Source organism: Vidua macroura, chromosome 5 (assembly GCF_024509145.1).
Source record: "Vidua macroura isolate BioBank_ID:100142 chromosome 5, ASM2450914v1, whole genome shotgun sequence".
NCBI lineage: Eukaryota > Metazoa > Chordata > Aves > Passeriformes > Viduidae > Vidua > Vidua macroura.
In genome coordinates this window covers 20,883,961-20,898,970 of record NC_071575.1, presented here as the reverse complement: position 1 = coordinate 20,898,970, position 15,010 = coordinate 20,883,961, and the positions used below count along the sequence as shown (strand labels likewise).

General features: G+C 39.2%; 1 protein-coding gene across 3 annotated transcripts in view; it reads left to right on the top strand.

The window, feature by feature from the left end:
• The window catches only part of NCF4 (neutrophil cytosolic factor 4), a 51,535-nt gene that overhangs the window by 32,565 nt on the left and 3,960 nt on the right, over positions 1–15,010 (top strand). The window contains exons 4-10 of one of the 3 annotated variants that reach the window (XM_053978450.1): positions 229–309; positions 8,165–8,248; positions 10,212–10,296; positions 11,448–11,601; positions 11,913–11,983; positions 13,364–13,491; positions 14,448–14,505. In XM_053978450.1, coding sequence (XP_053834425.1) covers positions 8,217–8,248; positions 10,212–10,296; positions 11,448–11,601; positions 11,913–11,983; positions 13,364–13,491; positions 14,448–14,505 — 528 coding nt within the window. In that variant the 5' untranslated portion in view covers positions 229–309; positions 8,165–8,216. Of the gene's footprint in view, positions 1–228; positions 310–8,164; positions 8,249–10,211; positions 10,297–11,447; positions 11,602–11,912; positions 11,984–13,363; positions 13,492–14,447; positions 14,506–15,010 lie in introns of those variants that run through there. The other 2 variants (XM_053978449.1, XM_053978451.1) reach the window with 2 other exon arrangements.

Here is a 15,010-nt window from a genome sequence, read left to right as displayed (position 1 = left end):
GGGCTTGATATTTCTGGTCAAAATAATTATCAGAGAAGAAGCATTAGTAAGGATGATGTTGTACCATCCAAAGAAATCTTTAGGCACTGCAGATTATTTTGTTTAGACATAAAGTTTTTACAGTAGAAGTTACTGATGCAATTCTGTTATGGAAGTTCTTTTGGTTTTTTTTTTTTTTTTTTTTTTCTTTTTATCCTGAAGTTCCCTCACTGTCTGTTTTTGATACAGTCAAGAGAAAGAAGATTGGAGTGGAGAGAATACAGTGGTGTGGGGGGTTCTCCTTCTGGCAATATCAGCACCAAGGAAGAAGTAAGTAGTATTGAAAATGTATGTAATTCAATACTGTGGAAAATGATGATTCCACTAAAAGGCACTGGAAGCAAAGAGGGGAGTCTGTTTTTTCTGGTTAGTTAATGGGAATTCATCCAGTTCAATCCCCTACTGAGCACATCAGCCCATATTTTGAGGTTTACTTGACCATTCTCATTTTAGTAGAATGTATTACAGTGTAGACTATCTCTGTGAGATGCAGATATATTAACCAAGGTGGGGAGAAAAAGAAAACAGATTGTCTTTCAAGTCCTTGATTATAATATTGCGGAAATCAGTTTTGATACTATCTCATCAGGACAGTAATAAAAGACCTTTGTGGCCAACAGCCTGCTTTAGTTTTAGAGCAGTCAGACAGAAACGAATACTGGAAAAAAAAAGGAAAAGTGTGCATCTTAAGTTGACTGAGTATTTGCAATTGCTGGCAAATCCACTGGATGAATCTTCTGACAAACTGGACAGGATGAGCTGGAGATAGATCCCTGGTAAATCTAAGAGCCAAAAATTGGCTAAACATCTTGGACAAGTTTGGAAGCTTGTTTCTTGGTTTTTGTTTGGCTCATTTCCTTGTCCCATCCCCCCTTTCTCTGCAGCAGAAGCAGTGCTGAAGGGTGTGCACTCCGTCTGGCAGGCTGTTGGAGGAGTCTCTGGCCTCAAATTACACAGCATGAGAACTCTGTGCACAAAATTAGCAGCAGAGTTCTGTGTATTAGGTGCCAGGGAAAAATGTCACATTCAGCAGAACTCAAGAGGCGAGATGTGGAACAGAAAGAACTGGAACAGGACATCAATCCCCCTCTACCTTTTACTGTTTTTCAGCAGACATATCTGAGAGTGTCATAACCACCTTGTTTGGACTACAAATTATTTGGGTAGCAAATAGATTTTATTGTATGTCTTAGTCACAGGCATGTTTGATTTTTACTCCACCCCCCTTCACTTCCTCCTTTTCCTTTATTTTGAAGTTTTCTTTTTGCCTTTTCACAAGGAAAACACTTTCCAATCATGAAAAACTGCCGTTGCCATACGGTTTTCTGCCCTCTTTTCCACCTACCTGCGTTATGATTCCTGATGAGAAACCCACTGTTATGGCACTGCATTCACATTGTGCAACAGCTTGTACAAGTTGTTTGTAGTGAAATCTGGAAAAATGAATAAAGTGGTGGCAAATGAATAAAGTGATGGCAAACAGGGCAAAGGTACTAAAGGAGAGAGGAGCAGCTACTCAAGAACTGTGTTCTGTAGATACTACCTCAGTAGCTGCAGCCTCATTCAGAAAAACTTTTAGAGCAAAGATCATGGTTTGGGGTGTGTTTTGGCTTCTTCCATACATCATAGAAGTGGTAAAATTCTTGCCACACCACTGTTAGATTGCCCGGAAGCATATGGGTGAAAGAGGCTGCATTAGTATCTGTATGTGGAGATGGATTGTCAGGGGACAAAATGAATTATTTGGAGCTGTACATGTACACACATGCACTCACTGTATTGTCAGACCAGAATGTTTTTGTAAGACAAAGTTATCAGGCAGTACTTGTTCAGTGTACTCCTCCCCATTCATTCTCCTCATCATGTTGATGTCTGTGCTGTGAGCTGGGCTGAGAAATTGATCTGTGGCTTAAAAAAGTGTTTTTACAGCTGGCTTAGTTAGCTGATGTATTTTGCAGCACAGCCTCACATGTGCCATCTTGTGAGGCAGGAAAAAAGCAAGAGTATGTGAAGACAGGGAATTTCCTAAGTTGTTACCATTACCATATACTCATTTCTTGAAATCACAACTTCAAAGTTCTCCAGTATCTTTGTTTGGCTCAGATTATTGAAGCAGCCCACAAGCACGATGATGCATTCCAAGATTAAATAGCACTCTGGGCAGAAAGTTTTTCATTTCCTTTCCTTGTTCATTCTGTAGTAGGACAGGCCTGTTGGATACTGCTGTTTACCATATATGATAGTTTAGCCACTACAGTCTTTTCTGAGGGTTTGGGAATCTGTTCTAAGGCCTGGTATCAGAGGATTACTGGCACATTTTAAAAGAGCAACCTTTTTATATTGTTTTCTGTTTGCACTGCAGGTGATTTTGAGTGCAGGTGGGTTGCAAAGGATAATGGTTGTAGTCTGTCACTTTTTTCCTGATTTTCTCCAAGAATTATACCTCTACTGAGCATTTTTCCTTCTCACCTCTCCCCTCATGAGCAAAGTCTTAGTCAGCCCTATTTTACAGATGGCAAAGCTAAGGCAGAAAGAATTACACACAGCAAGGCAGTAGCTGAACTTGCTATGGCAGTTAATGAAGAGGTCTCTTGTTCAGACCCAGTTTCACATAACAAGGCAGCCTTCTGCCTATTGAGATATGGGAGACATAAACTCCAGCCTTCCACACTTGAAATGGACAGTTCAGCCACCGATTTGGGATTGAATTGCTTATTGAAATGTTAATTGGTGCATTCATTCCACAAGTTTATCTTTCAAGGAATGAAGGCTGAGGTAATAAACGGCCAGTAGGTGAGGCAGCAGGTGAGGCAGGCTGTAAATGCATGTTGTGAGGAATAGACAGAACAGAACTTTGAAAATCCCTGGACTTTGCTATTTATTGCCTCTCTATTTGCCACTTGCCTGCCTATCCTAATCTCTAGCCCCTTTACCCCCTGATTTTATTAAGGAATATTGTCCCAATTTGTGAACCATTAGAAAATGAGCCATAAACTCTCTATAAGGAGCAGACTGGGTATTTCTGCACCAGAAAATTGTGCTTCTTTGACTATATCAGTGTATCTTAAGTAGTACAACTCCCCTAGGGTAAAGACAATTATACCAGTGTAAAAGTGCATATCCAAATATAGCTGAGTCCCGAATGAGAAGGTACCTTTTTACCAGTAATAACTAGGTCCACAGTAAGGGACAGATTTATTACCTTACCTTTAGAAACCTGAGGTGACAAAACTGGGAATATAGCCATTTCATAATTCATGTATATTCCTAGGAGACAGATAAAACCTTCATAGGGAGAATTGGCCCACTTGAGGTCTTAGTTACTGGCCAGTGGTGCCTGTCTCTCTTCACTTTTCAGAAAACTTCACTTAACTACAGGCACTTACCTAAAGTTTCTAAATAAGGTAAAAGGAATTTGGTCACAGGATTTCTTCAAATGGATGGGGAAATTAAACTGTTAGGAACAGTGTAGGCTGATTTGAATTCATCACTGCACAAATTTTAGCAAATCCCAACCCTGTTTTGCCATTTGGGGAAGTTCCGTGAAATTTTTTTGAGTAATTTTAACAGGTCTTTTGAACTTGTGAAATAGATGAAACATAATTTTCTTTGCCTTGAGTACCAATCACTCACACAAGATTTTTGATTCTCAAGATGATTAGGAGACTTACAAAAACCATCCTGCCACAAAGGTGCACTGCTGCTGTGCACTAAAACTAAGTTTTAAAGTTCTGGAGGGATGGTTGTAGGCATAGCTCTCTCAGGAGTGCTTGAATGGAACTTTCCTGCTTCTTTGTCTGCAATGGCCAGTTACCAGATTTTGACATTGGAGAAGTTGACTGGAGCGCAGGGCTCTACCTCCAGCCCACATCTGTCATGCACAATAGCAGTGACAAGCTCTGCCCTGTTTCTTCCTTATTTACCTCTTTTATCCAGGAAGTGATATGTGATCTGGATGAAGAAATGTTCTCTTGCTTTTTCTGAGCTTCCCTTTTTCTCACTTAATCTAGTCCTGGGCACCAGATATTCACCTTAGCTCTGCAAGAACAAAATGCCCATTGCTCATGAAGAAGTTTCTTCTAACTCTTCCAATCTTAGTGATTCTACTCTATCAGGAAGAAATCCTGTATATTTTAGAAAGGAAGGAGGTTTATTTTAAAAGAAGAATTGTTTTCCACTGAGAGGAAGATCATAATACTGCTTGTTATATTGCTCTGCATAAGAAAAGCTGGTGAGATGTGCCTATTGTATCATGAATGATAAAGCCTCAGAATGGCACTGTTGGTTGTGTGTTTCCAAAATAGCTGATAATTTCAAAAGAAAAATCTCACTTTTTGGTTTGTTTGTTGTTTTTTTTTTTTTCCCTGAGATCCTTATTTTGGTCAAGCAGTAGAGTGAAAAAGCCAGGATTCAGGTATATGATTTAGTCTGATATTCTGAGAAGAATGTAATTTTAAAACATGCTGCTCTTTCTTTTAGATTTGGTTCTGTAAACCTCTTCCATGTTGAGTAATAATTTATTCTGGAAATGACACCATTAAATTCACTGTCAGGAACAGTGGTAGACGCTGACCTTTAAATTTCTTCAGTCCAAGATGGATTATTTAGTTCTGTTTATATCAGCAGGGCATGAAAACTGTCTTTTTCTGCAAATTCCTACTAGCTACTTTTCACCCTAAAAAAGCAATCATGGAAATAGTGTCCAAATTTAATTCAAAGAACATTTATAAATTCTATCAATCCATACTCCTGTGGCTTTTTTAATCCCAACAAAATGCATGACAGGGAGAACATCCATACATTCAGACACTATGAATCGAGCCATTATCAAATGAAGAATACAAAACCAATTATCTTAAGTCTCAACTTATGCCATCTTTGGGGTTTTTTTCAGAGTTTCAAGTTCAGAAAGATAGGACAACTTCAACTTTTTTTTTTAATGCTTTTTTTTCCCCCAACTGTCCTGAAAGCATATAGGAAAGAAACAGTCTTATTACCTACCATTGTGCCAACTGCCTCCTAAGGATTTTGTAGCACTACCTGCAAAAGAGCTCCAAAGATTGCAGGACAGACATTAATGGCTTATCTAATGTAACTTTTGTCCAGAAATTTTACAGAACTGTAATAAATTATTCATGTGCTGTAGTAAAAATAATTGCTTGTTTGTACATGGCTGTATTTGAAAATAAGTATTTTAAAGGTCTATTAAAGCATTCTGTAAAGCTGGCAGTCTGTACAAGTATTATTAAAGGAAAATGGAAAAGATCCCCAAACACTTCCCAAATCAGTGTTATTACAGTTGTAGCTCAGTCTCAAGCAACCACAGGAGTCAAGGCATCCAACTGCTAATGATGTGTATACTACAGAAACAAATATTCCACATATCCTTTGAAAACAATAGGTTGAATGAAAGTATCTTGCAAGCCAACTCTGCCATATGTGTTTCTATTTGATGTTCAGATTCCTTGTAGTTATGGCTAAATGTTATTTCCTTTGCAGATTAATCTGTGATGAGATCAGACATCTTTTAACAATATTATTCTTGTTCAATTTCTCTAATCACTTAAAAGACTTATTCTATGGCTGGTGATTGAGCACAACTGCACAGCATTTTTGCAAGATCAGGTGCATCAGAGAGAAGCCATTATTCCATAGAGACATGCTAAATGGTACAGTTCCTGCTGCCCTAGCAGACGTGGTATGTAATGCTGTCACCCAAACTTGATTCAGCTGAGTATTTCTGCTGCATTTTTTGGTTTACCTTTTATTAGTGGTTCATGTCTCTCTAGTGATTTGGGACTACATTCCTATTTTTCATTAAAATTCCTTTGGTTGTTTGGGTCTAGCTGATCCTGTCAGATTTCCAGGGTGCTGTGTATCCTTGTACATGTGTTTTCTAACAGGTGCATTGGACAGAAGGCCACAGTTTCACAGCTCACAGGCATGTCCAAAATAATAGAGTAGATTGTGAACTGTGAAGAGGCATATAGTGGTGGCAGCATATGGTCATGATTCAGTCATCTGAGGATTCTCTTAGTAGTCTCCTTTAATGAACCAAATTTTGTTTTGTATTCCTTGCACTTGGATGAATTCCTGCTTTCTCTTGCACATGTATTTGGGTCGGTGCATAGCACCACAATGACCATGCCAGCCATAGTGTGTGGATGGGTTTTCTCAAAACTGAGAGCTGGCCATGTTAGCTGATGAAATTGGGTATTTTCCTACTGCAGGCATATCTCTTGACATACGTACTCTTAGGATATCAGTTTTGTAATGGATATTTATTTCATTCATGAATTAATTATTTGAACAGAGAAAGGATGTGTATTTGATTAGAGACAGCCTATTTTCTCAGCCCAAATAATAGAAATTGTTGTTTCTACTATAGTAGCACAATAGTAGAAATGGAAAGAAAACGTGGTAGCTGAGGCACTGATTTGGCACAGAAGAACATGGCAAAGCAGTGTTTCCAATCTTAGTTTCACAGCCTTGGTAATCCCTCTAACAAATCAGCTATCCACTCATCTGAGGTAGAAATCTGCCTTTTGTCAGAAAAGCAAGCCTTTTTTCTGGTTGAGCTCAGAACAAGAAAATACTGCAGAATCATAAACATTCTTAGTAGGTTTAGCATTATTCTGTCAGGTTAGTATTATTACTGGCTGTAATCTCTAGTCGAGAGTAGTGGAATTGAGCTGCTTTCAGTTTGCTTTACTCATCTTACAGCAAAGCAGTTGCATAGACAATTTGTCTGAGAGTTTCTGTCGACTTCTTTTGAAGAAGCCTCTTCCCTAGATAAACAATGAACACGTATTTTTGCATTGTGTCTATTAAAAGATGTACCTGCATTATATCTAGATTATCTTTCAGGATATTCGAAAAAATTAGGATACCTTTGCTATGATTTTCTTGTCAAAGCTATGATATGTAGCAGAGTAGCAGTGTAGCAGATCACTTAGAAAATCCTGTTCAGAATTTTGTTCTCCTGGTCCCTTCTGCTCAAGAGACACTATATCCCCTCTCAAATTCTATTATGGTACCTAGAGTTATCCATGGAAAGGAGCTGGGTGAAGGATTTACTTCATTAAAATGCAATGCAATGCAGTTACTCTCAAGGCTGATGATTACAGTTGTAAATAGAGTTTTATTTTGAAGGATGCTGGTTGATTTTTGCTCCATTCAGCTAGGAATTTTTGTTCTTGGCAGCGGAAGGAGGAGAAGGAGGCAAATATATGTTGAACACAAAAATGGAAGAGAGTCAAAGCCTGAAATGGAGAGGCAAGGATGTACATAACCGCTTTTGACTAAGGCAGATAAGCTGTGTTACAGCTTAGCCATATTGTTAAGAAATCATGGTTTCCTCATCACTTCCTTCCTTTTATTTTCTTCTTGAAAGATTGTCAACTGATGTTATATAAATGCTTTGTCACTACAGTTAGAGCAAAAGCCAGGGTAAGCCATTACCTTGTCTTTGTATGTGGCAAATGTGGGTTGTTTTGAGCACATGAAGCCAAAAAGACCTCTGGTCTTTAAAGGACTCCTGTCTTACTTTCATTGATCCATCCTTCAAATCTCATCTCCTGTGCCCGATGTCCTGGTGTTTGACAAGGCTGATTTTTCTGATGATACGGTCTGCTCCCATTTTAAAATTTATTCTTTAGCTCCACCTCCTGGCTCTTCGTCTGTGAAAAGGAGGATCCTTGGGAATCACAGAGATTCAAGAAGGGATCAGAAGTATTCATCCTAGTTTACAAATATTTATGCAAAGGTATATATGGGGACATTTTAGCTGAGGCAAAACAGACTTTGCTGAGCGCACTTATACTGGCTTTCAACAAAGGCAAATATTTCAGTGGAGGGTGGACAATGGAATATGTGGCTCATAGTTTCTGCTTTTTCTTGGGCTTTCAGTTTCTCAATTGTGTCAGTTTTGAGACATGACAGACATCACAGAACAGTCTCTCTTTATTACTGTTTTCCCCTGGTACTTCCTCAAACTCGTGGGGGTGTGGAGGTACAGCAGAAATCGTCTGACACTGAAACATGAAAAAAAGATCTCTGAGGCCTTGCAAAGGAGTCTTGTTTAATGAAGAGAGAATTTGACTTTGTGTTCATCCTATTAAACCAGGAACTGCCCAAGAAGTAGAGGAATAGATCTTAGTCATCTGGATTCAAGAACAATGTCTCTTCCCAGACAGCTGCGAGAAAAGAGGTAACACGTCTCTCCCTGCTCCTGCCTTCCCACAAGCCTCATGTAACTCCTGTGATCTGTTTGGTTAATTTGGATGCAAGCATCTTTGGTGTTTCTAAAAGGCTTCTTGTTATCAGAACAGTGTGTAACTCCTACACTCTTAGGCTGCTTAGGGTCGAGCAGACCATTCCTTAGGCTGGAGTGGACTTTCTCCTTTTTGTAGGGAATATTCATGACCTAGGACATAGTGGGTCATTGTCCTCTTTATAGCTGCAAAACAAGTTTCCCTTTTACTGGAGTTTATGGTATGAGTGTTTGTGATATGACTAATTATACCTCTTGGTCTCCATAACCACATCCCTCTTCACAGTAAGGGGTAGTGCTTACAGTATTGTGGGTGGTGCTGATTCATGGCATTTTCCTTGTACAGCAAACTATTGCAAGATGTTGCATCATTACTTCAGCATTTCAAATGGGCTACGCCTTGTGGAAGCCCCTGCTTGCTTGGGACATTTTTCCTACCAGAATAAACTGAGACAACTACCAGTTTTGGTGTTGTGGGTTTTTGGTTGTGGGTTTTTTTAGTTTTTTTTTTGGTTTTTTTTTTGGTATTATCAGAATATTTAACATTTTGTCAGCTTTGCATTTTTTAGATGATCTTTTTAAAAGTCTCTCTTTATCTCATTTGTTATTCTTTTTTCCTCATTCTAGATTCTTTTTACTCAGGTGCTAGTATAAATACCCCTCTGACAACACTGAGTTATAAGACTGAAGCAAAGGTGAATTTGTCTGCTGGTTGTCAAAGCTGTTGCACCAAGGAGAAGGTCATAGAGGAAAAAGCATCTGCCAAACCAATCTCTTTTGTAGTGTGGGCAGTATAGACCAGTAACATGACTGTGGTCATATGGCTGCTCATTAGGTGTTCCTGCAGAGATCCTTCCTTCTCACTTCAAATCCAATTCTTTCTAGGATCTGCAAAGCTTATTCTAACCTTGCCTGCTACAATGTGTTCCTTCATACATTTTTGACATTTTCAAACAAGTATTTTTGTGCTTGCTTCAGGTTATTTGCTGTGACTGGGAGATAAATGCCAAGGTCATAGGTTCAATCCCTGTGTGGGCCATTCATTAAGAGTTGTACTTGATGATCTTTGTGGATCCCTTCCAACTCCAAATATTCTGTGATTCTGTGATGAATCTTACATGCTGTGACTGGGAGATTTCTCTCCAAATATTTGATAGCCTAGCCTTATTTTTCCAAGCCTCTTTAAGAGTTTGCTTTATTGTAATGTTTACAAGAAAACTTGACAACATTTTGCCAGCTAGTGTAGGCACCACTAGTTTTGATATAGAACAATACTACCTTTGTTCTTTTTCTGTTTGTGCTTATCCTGTAGTTTCTTTTCTTATATGTATGTGGTACATTTTACACATCTTGCACAGAGTATAAAGTTTTTAGGATTTAGCTTTGTGCTGTCAGTTTCTACAGCACCTTGCATAACAAGCTGTTTTCTCAGAACTGTTTCCTATTCCCTACAGTAATGCAGTAATAATAGCAGCATAATGTATAATGATGTATAATGATCTCCTTAGAATAGGATCTACTGATGCAGAATTCTGTTTGTAAATCTCCTAGATTAAGGAAGGATTAAGAATGCATCCACAGCTGATCACATTTCTCAGGAAAAGCGTAACAATTCAAGTGTTTGTTTTGTAGTCCTGTTCCTCGAGCAAGCTAGGAATGAGAAGGGTATTTTTCAGCCATAATGAATCATCTCAATGGTCACTGACTTGTGCTGAACTTACTGAAACTTGACGTCTCAAGATCAGACCTCCAGAGGAGGAGAATGACACCATGAGTTTCTAACGTCTTGGTTTTGATACTAGAAAATGTGATACTGCCTATCTTTGCTCTGTGTGGCATAGGATACCTCAAAGGCTATTACCAATATGAGTAACCTAAATCTTCTGTTCTTGCTTCACAGTGATTTTGACCAGCTTCCAGATGATGTACCTGTTTCAGCTAATATTGCAGATATTGAAGAGAAGAAAGGCTTTACTAATTACTATGTAAGAAGGGAGATTTATCCTGCCTCTATATACCTTCACCTGTGACTGGTTTGGTTGTGGAAAGCAAAATGCAGTTAATCTGGTGTAATTGCTTTTTGGCATGAGTAGCTCCATATGGAAGACTTCTCTGTGCTTTATTTTTCTGGAATAGAGTATTGTTATCCCAGATTCGGTCTAAAAATTTATTTTCCAAATGAAATGTAGGAGATATCCTCTAACATCATAATATCTGATTTTTTTCCTGTTGGAGTGCTCTACCATTGGTGGAGATAGTGGGAAAGTAATTCAGAGGGTAGAAAGGCAGAGTCTTGCTTATTATTCTGTGGTACTGGCAAGAGGATGCTCCTATTTTCACAGGAGGTAGCATTTTAGGAGACGAAAGAGCACACAGGAAGGGAATAGTAGGGAAAGGCACTAAGATTTTCTGAAGGTTTGAATATGACCATCTCAGTCTGACTTCTGCTGGAGACATTGCTCATAAAACCCTTCCCACTGCAGTATTCAGGTTTTTCTCTGGAATAGAGTGATGTTTGGTTGCTCTGTCTTTATATTTTCTGAAGGATCTGACTCCAATGTGACTCAGAGGTCAGTGCGTGGAAATTTTGGGTTCCTTTAGAGCAAAGCAATTCTGTCAAAACAGAAATAATATAGTGGTTGAAGGAGGTCAGACAATAATTTCTACTATTGTGTACATTAAAGTCAAAAAAGAAGTATGACTGCCTTCAATTCTGAAAATCAATTCATTTAGATGTCTGTCTGTCTCTAGATTTAGATGTCCAAAGCATCTTATTGTAAAATAGTTGTATTTGTCTCCCTAATGTATTTTGCTTGTCACTGAGACAAAGTGTGCAAGCATAAAGTTGAATCTAGTAATTTCATGTTTCTTTTTAACAGTATATAATATAAAGCAGACACAGGGACATGCTTCACATGCAAGCTGGACACACACAAATACTACACTGGTGCTACCTTTTTATATCCTAGTGCCTGAATTTGCAGATGCTTAGCTGAAGGCTTGCTTTCTTCTCTGCTCCTAAGAGACTATTCCCACTAATGGAGCACTGATCTTATGTTCCTATTTTATACCTCACTCACATTTTTGAGTATTTATAAATATGAACATCAGCCTGAATCCCTCTTTTCTGTTTCAGATGTTTGTCATTGAAGTAAAGCTTAAAGGTGGTGGCAGATACCTGATTTTCCGGCGCTATCGTGAGTTCTATGCTCTGCACACCAAACTAGAGGAGAGATATGGGCCAGAGAGCAATAACAGCCCATTTACCTGCACACTCCCTGTACTGCCAGGTAAGCTGTCAGTACCAAACCTTTGCAGAATTAACAGCTTTCTCAGCTCCAGGCTGTCCTATAAGAGGAATGCAATGAGAGAAGTAGTTGTGTCAAGGAGCTAATTCCTGACTATGGATGCCAAAGGAGTTATTTTCCATTGACAGTTCCTTCACTTGTGGTAAAGTTAATTTAGAAACCTAAAGTCCTTTAGAAAATATGTAAATGTTTTGGAGCTTCTACTTCCTCCTGACTCCTGATTGCTTCATTTCTCTGACAGCCTCTTTTTTTTTTTTTTCTTCAATAACTGTCACAGGTTTTATATTTTCCAGGAAAAGTTTTTGTTGGGGCCAAAAAGGAAATTGCTGAGAATAGGATTCCTATCCTAAATGTCTACATTAAGGTAAAACTTAATTTTAAAGTAAAGAATGCACTGATCATTGCAGATACTTAGCCATTGAAATCAGCTAAGACAGACAGTACTGTTAGAGTTCTAAGTATCTGCTTCTGTCTGTTCTGCTTTCCTGAAGACACAGTGCCCACACTGTGGTACAACCTGGAGTCCTCTTTCCCAGATTGTTCAGACTGTAGGATCTGCTGGAGCATGCAGTTCACAAAGGCTCACTCTCTGTCTTCATATACAGATAGACATCCTTACCAAAACCCCCCAAGATGTATGAGGAAATGGTGAATCTCCAGGCGTTGCATGAATATAGAGTTGGTGTGTGCATCCAAGGGATTAGGAGAATGGTGTGTGGGTTGTGCTTTAACCCCACCATCATCTAAGTGTCACACAGCCTCTTGCTCACTCCCTCCTCCCCAGTAGAATGGAGAGGATAATTGGAAACTGTAAAACCCATCGGTTGAGATAAGAACAGTTTAATAATTGAAATAAAATAAAATATAATACAAATAAATAATTGTAATTAGAAGGGAGGTAACCAAAAAGACAAAGAAATAAAACTAAAGAAGAAAACAAACAAATGATGCACAATACAATTGCTCACCACCTGCTGATCAATGCCCAGCCAGACCACTGAGCAGTGATCTGTGGCTCCTGGCAGCTCCCTCCAGTTACATACTGGGCATGATGTCCTATGGCATGGAATATCCCTTTGGCTAGTTTGGACCAGCTGCCCTGGCCGTGCTCCCTCCTGACTTCTTGTGCAGCTCCTCACTGGCAGGACTTAGGAAACAGAAAGACCCTTGGCCTAAGTAAGCCACTAGTTAGAAGCAAGTAAAACATCTGTGTGTTATCAACATTATTCTCATGCTAAATCCAACACACAGCACTGTGCCAGCTACTAAGAAGAAAACTGACTCCCTTACAGCCAGAATCAGGACAGATGGGCTTCTGAGAGTACCTGAATTACAGTGAAGATGCACTATACATCAAGGAGAGATATTCTTTGTCTGCATGTTAACTGAAGACCTGAACTTCAAATCAGTAAAAGTCTGAAGCACTGGCCAAGACTTCCACTACTTAAGATTGCCTTCTTTCCATAGTCATTCATGTTCTGAAAAGAAAAACAAAAAGCAATTTACTCCTGCAGTAAATCAGGTACAAAAAGTGAAGCATTGGCCAGCTCCAGGAGTTGAGGAGAGACTGTCAGCTGTTCAGCTGTGTCCTGCTGAGTGAGAAAGGAGAGGAGGGAGATTTCTGGCAGTAATTAATATCCTTCATGATCCTGTAGGTCAGAGAGGTGTATTTGTTACATGTAAATAAATAGAGAATTGCTCTCTCCCACTGTTACACTCTGCTTCCTGCTTGCTCTTGGCACAGAACCTACTCTGCCTCCCTGCTTGGGTGTTGATGGATGAGGACGTTCGGCTGTTCTTCTACCACTCAACCTTTGATGGTGAGCAGGTGCCTCACAGACTGAGACGGCTTCGCCCACGGACACGCCGAATGTAAGTGATTGACATGTTTTTTTCAGCATTGCTTAATGTAAGAGATGCTGTCCAGTTTTGGGGGGAGAGAGAGATGAGGATCACCATTGTGTTTGCCAAGTGAATCCATGAAGAGTATTTCTTGTTTTCAGTAATCTCAGATTTTTAAAGTGGATGTGGTACTTGCATTAAAGGAAAATTCCAAAATGAGAGCATACCTTGCTTTTTAAAAATACTATCCAGCTCTATCTGCCCATTTTTCTTTAATGGTAATCTCTACAATGTGCAGAATATACAGGCCACGCTTAAGGACATAAGCTTGCACCACTGAAGTCAGTGTGAGTTTTGGCACTGAATTCAGTGAGATCTGGTTCAGACACTAAATGAAACTGATTACTGAATTTGTTCCCATCCTTTGTCTAAACAGGGGCCTGTCCTACATAGCAACATTGACACCCCTTTGGAGAACTAAGTAGACGTCATACTTCATTGCCCTTCAGATAAATTCATTCTCCTTTCAGCATTCCACAGATGGACTTGCTTCCTTTTCACCTATCTCAAACAGTGCAAAAACTACATGTGTGTATGATGGCAAAGTTTGAACTAAATGCCATAAATGCTAGAAACAATGATGCCCAGAAGGCAGAGTAGGGGGACTAAGTAGTGCTGTGGAAGAGAGGTCCAGAACTGTGCTGTGGAAGAGAGGTCCAGACTGTATTGAAAATTCCATCTGTTCTCAGCAGCAGACACCATCAGATTGCCGCTGCTCTGCACTGAAACCGAGAGAACTAGGGCAGTGTTGTTGCATCCATATTTATATATTTGACTGCTGCACACAGATTTTCATGCAGTTTCTCCAATGATCTATGGCTTACATGCCCCTTAAATAGTAAAAACAGACACTGCACTACTGATTTTGTAGCATTTTTAATGACTTGGAAGGACGTTTACCTCCCGGTTGTCTCATTTCTTTGCAGTAAGAGCATTTCAGATCAATTGCCTGTTTTTGACCGCACCGCAGCTCCACGGGCTGAGGTGAGTACTCTGTACAACCTGTCATAGGACAAGAGATTAAACTCTATTTTACTTTGCTAACTTATCCATCAGGTTGCCATTTTCAATTAGAGCTTGGGGGAAGACAGTGAAATAAACAGAGAAAAACAATTGATTTTAACAACAGGGAATGAAACAAAGGATGGAAAGAGGTGTTTTGTTCCTCATCACTTGAGTAATAAGAAGGTCCATGGTGAAATCAGAATGACAGGAGATTCAAAACCGAGATATGTGCAGCTTACTGCCAAATGTTTCACATTTGCATAGTGCTACCCATAAGTTAAATCTAAAACAGGTATAAGCTTCAGCTTCATTGACTTCAGCATATGTTTAAAAGCTTTGCAGGTGAAAATACTATCTTAGTATTTTCTGTAACAAAAATGCCCATACTCTTGTCTTTTGTGGTATATTTTCTCAATATTAAGCACATGAGACTGCTTTGTTACAAGTATTTGTCTGAGCAGGGTCTTGCTTCCTGAAACATGTG